At 39.9% G+C, this 3,397-nt stretch overlaps 1 protein-coding gene across 1 annotated transcript; it reads left to right on the top strand.

The window, feature by feature from the left end:
* Positions 1 to 386: 386 nt before the first annotated feature.
* LOC113761611 (UDP-glycosyltransferase 83A1-like) lies at positions 387 to 2,260 on the top strand. Its single transcript, XM_027304680.1, has 2 exons — positions 387 to 904; positions 1,082 to 2,260. Exons 1-2 carry the CDS (start codon positions 418 to 420, stop codon positions 1,987 to 1,989), a joined length of 1,395 nt encoding a protein of 464 aa, XP_027160481.1. The 5' UTR covers positions 387 to 417; the 3' UTR covers positions 1,990 to 2,260.
* Positions 2,261 to 3,397: the final 1,137 nt, after the last annotated feature.

The following is a 3,397-nucleotide window of genomic DNA, read 5'->3' on the forward strand; positions in this document are numbered from 1 at the left end:
AACTCACAACACAATTTTAACTCACACGTGCATGGTTTGTTTGGATTGCTTTATATTTCCCCAATTTTATTTGCTTGCATCATCTTTACAATTTCCAATACACCTTTTTATCTTCCCAATATCTTTTTATCTCACATACATCACATTATAAAAAGTGCTACAGTAAAAATATTCCAAATAATCCCAAATAACTTACAATCCAAACAGTTTGTGTTATTATTTAAATTCATAAGGCAAATTAAGTAGTGTTAATTCGTAATTGAATAATGACATTTTGTTTCATTATCCAACACGCATAATGCACGTGCGTTTTCCTAAGCAGTCTATAAACGGTGGGAGAAGTGTGGAAGTTCTTCTGTTCTTGTCCTACAATTTCTGCATTAGAGGAAAGGCAGGATAAGATAACAACAACATAACATGAATCATCCTCATCCACATGTTCTAGCCATTCCTTATCCAGCGCAAGGTCATGTTCTTCCCTTAATGGAACTGGCCATGTGCTTAGTCAGGCAGGGTATTAGAGTAACATTTGTGAACTCCGAATTCGATCACAAGAGAGTTACCAAATCATTATCACAGGAGGACAATGTACCAGCTATGATGCAACTGGTGTCAATCCCAGATGGATTGGAATCATGGGAGGACAGAAATGACCTGAGCAAATTGACGCTATCAGTTTACCAGGTCATGCCTGCGAATCTAGAGTGTCTAATAAAGAGCATAACTCAATCTGACAGTGATAAAATCACATGCATTATTGCGGATGAGACCATGGGATGGGCACTAGAGATTGCAAAGAAAATGAGAATCAAGGCGGTAGCCTTCTGGCCAGCGTCAGCTTCACTATTGGCACAGATATTCAGCATCCCAAAGCTCATAGATGATGGAATCATAAGTAGCACTGGTAAGATTGACTCATTTCAGATAATTCCTTGCTAGCACCATTAGAGAAAGAAGATAAATTTATTTGCAGTCATCAAACTGCTAATCATCAGAACACGCATTAGTACTATCGGTTCTACATTTTGCTATTTTGTATTCAGTTGAAAAGTATCTAAACACGTCAAGCTTTTTAGTGCAGGTACCGTGTTGAAGAACCAGATGGTAAAGTTGTCACCTACCATGCCAGATATGAAGCCTGAACATCTTCTTTGGACCTGCTTTAGTGATCTTACATTACAAAATATTGCTTTTGATACCTTGTTAAAATCTAACACAACAGTCAAACTGGCAGATTGGTTGATTTGCAATACAAGTTGTGAATTAGAGGCGGCAGCCTTCACTTTATTTCCTCAAATACTACCTGTAGGCCCTCTTTTGGCAAGTAATCGACTTGGAAAATCAGTTGGCTCCTTCTGGCCTGAAGATTCAGACTGCTTGGCATGGCTTGATAAGCAGCCAATGCAATCTGTCATCTATGTTGCATTTGGGAGCTTCACAGTTTTTGATCCGACACAATTCAGGGAGCTGGCACTTGGGCTTGAGCTCATCAATAGGCCATTCTTGTGGGTTGTGAGGCAAGATTTAACTACCGAGACAGACAATGCATATCCAGAAGGCTTCAAAGATCGAATACAAGGCTGTGGGCTACTAGCAGGCTGGGCACCTCAGCAACAGGTCTTGAGCCATCCTTCGGTGGCTTGCTTCCTCAGCCATTGTGGTTGGAACTCTACGATCGAAGGTTTGAGCAGTGGTGTTCCTTTCCTCTGTTGGCCTTACTTTGCAGATCAGTTCCTTAATGAGAAATACATATGTGATGTTTGGAAGATCGGTTTAGGATTTGAACGAGATGCAAATGGAATCATTGCACGAGAAGAAATAAAGAATAAAATTGAGCAGCTTCTCACTGTTGGAGAATACAAAAAAAGGGCCTTAAAATTAAAAACCAAGGTTATCAACAGTGTTACCAAAGATGGGAGCTCTGGCAAGAATTTCAACAATTTGGTCCAATGGATTAAGGCTGAGAAAAATTATTCCTGCTCTGGATAGGCTAGACTGCCACATGTGAAAGTGAATCAGGAGACTGATGTTGAAATGAGAACCCAAAAGGATATCACTGTGAGTTGTTCGCTTCAAATTCTACCACCAGCCCCACTCCCTCCGACCAAAAGGGAAAAAAAATTCCGAAGAAGATCAATTTGATTGTATTAATAATTAATGATCTCTCATGTTGTATTCCTACCTCTTCGAGTTTCAATCTCTAAAGCTACTGAAAAAATCATGATAATCCTTTTAAAAATGCAATATGACATCTCATGCATGACTCGCCTCAGATCATATCATTCAGTTACCTACAGGACCAATATTCCAACTGTTCTTTCAAAAGAAAACACAAAATTTGGCCCTTCCTGGCATAAAGCAAGCACATGAGAAGAAGCCAAAGAAGGGCATGGAGCAACTGAGCAAGCTATATGTAGTTTGTACAGCTTGCTTAGCACGGTCTCGGCCAGTCGTCACCGTCTCGGCCTTCGCTGATACGATACCGTGACGAAACGATACCGAGATACTCAACTCGCCGAAACGTCACCGTGAAGGGTTGAAACGGCCGAGTCACACTGAATCACTCCTAGTCATCCCGAGTCAACTCGAATTTTTATTATTTTTATTAATTTTTTAATTATTTTGTTTATCATTTTTTTACAATTTTTAGAATATTAAATATTTCAAAAATCGCGTCTCGCCGAGACCGTGACCGATTTACCCAAACCGATGTGGAACGGTCTAGGCCGCGACTGCGACTGCGACTGCGACTTTGAACCATGTTGCTTAGTGGCTTTGTATTGGTCGTCCAAAATCTGTAGTCATTCTCTAAAATATCATTACAAAGTTTAGTCGTCGAAGTCTAGTAGTCTGTAATGACTTGTTGCTAAATGACTGAAGTACATATATAGCTCCAAAGAGAGGGGGGGGGGGGGGGGGGAAGAGAGAATGATAAAATGTACCAAAAATCTGCATTAAATTTGGAGAAAATTTCCCCATTCTCAAGCACTTATGCAAGTCGGTTGTCAACCTGACAGGCTGATATACATGTCTGATTCGTAACCTGCTGAAATCGTGCAGAATGCAGGTTTGACTAGTATCTTTCAAGCATAGCAGGACTTCCAAATACACTTGCTTTTCTAATTGACTTTCAAATGAGATTTCCCACAAGCCACCGATGCATAAATTTGAAAGTTGTGCTCCCAGAATTCTTGTTCATTCATTGCTGAATCAAGCACCTCCTCAGACTACTTATTACCAAACGAAACACATAATCCTGTTTTCAGTTGATGATTCTGTTTGAATAGTTTTTCCATTAGCTATTTACTCACATCAAAATATGTTAAATAGGAAGCAGTGGCGCATGAAGGACACACGATGGAAAAGAATGAAATTGACGGGCAAGTGCATCTTCAGT

This window comes from Coffea eugenioides, chromosome 2 (genome assembly GCF_003713205.1).
Source record: "Coffea eugenioides isolate CCC68of chromosome 2, Ceug_1.0, whole genome shotgun sequence".
Lineage (NCBI taxonomy): Eukaryota > Viridiplantae > Streptophyta > Magnoliopsida > Gentianales > Rubiaceae > Coffea > Coffea eugenioides.

Coding starts and splice junctions, on each gene's coding strand:
- LOC113761611 (XM_027304680.1), top strand. CDS start 418: ATGAATCATCCTCATCCACATGTTCTAGCCATTCCTTATCCAGCGCAA. Junction 905..1,081: donor TGGAATCATAAGTAGCACTG/GTAAGATTGACT, acceptor TTTTTAGTGCAG/GTACCGTGTTGAAGAACCAG.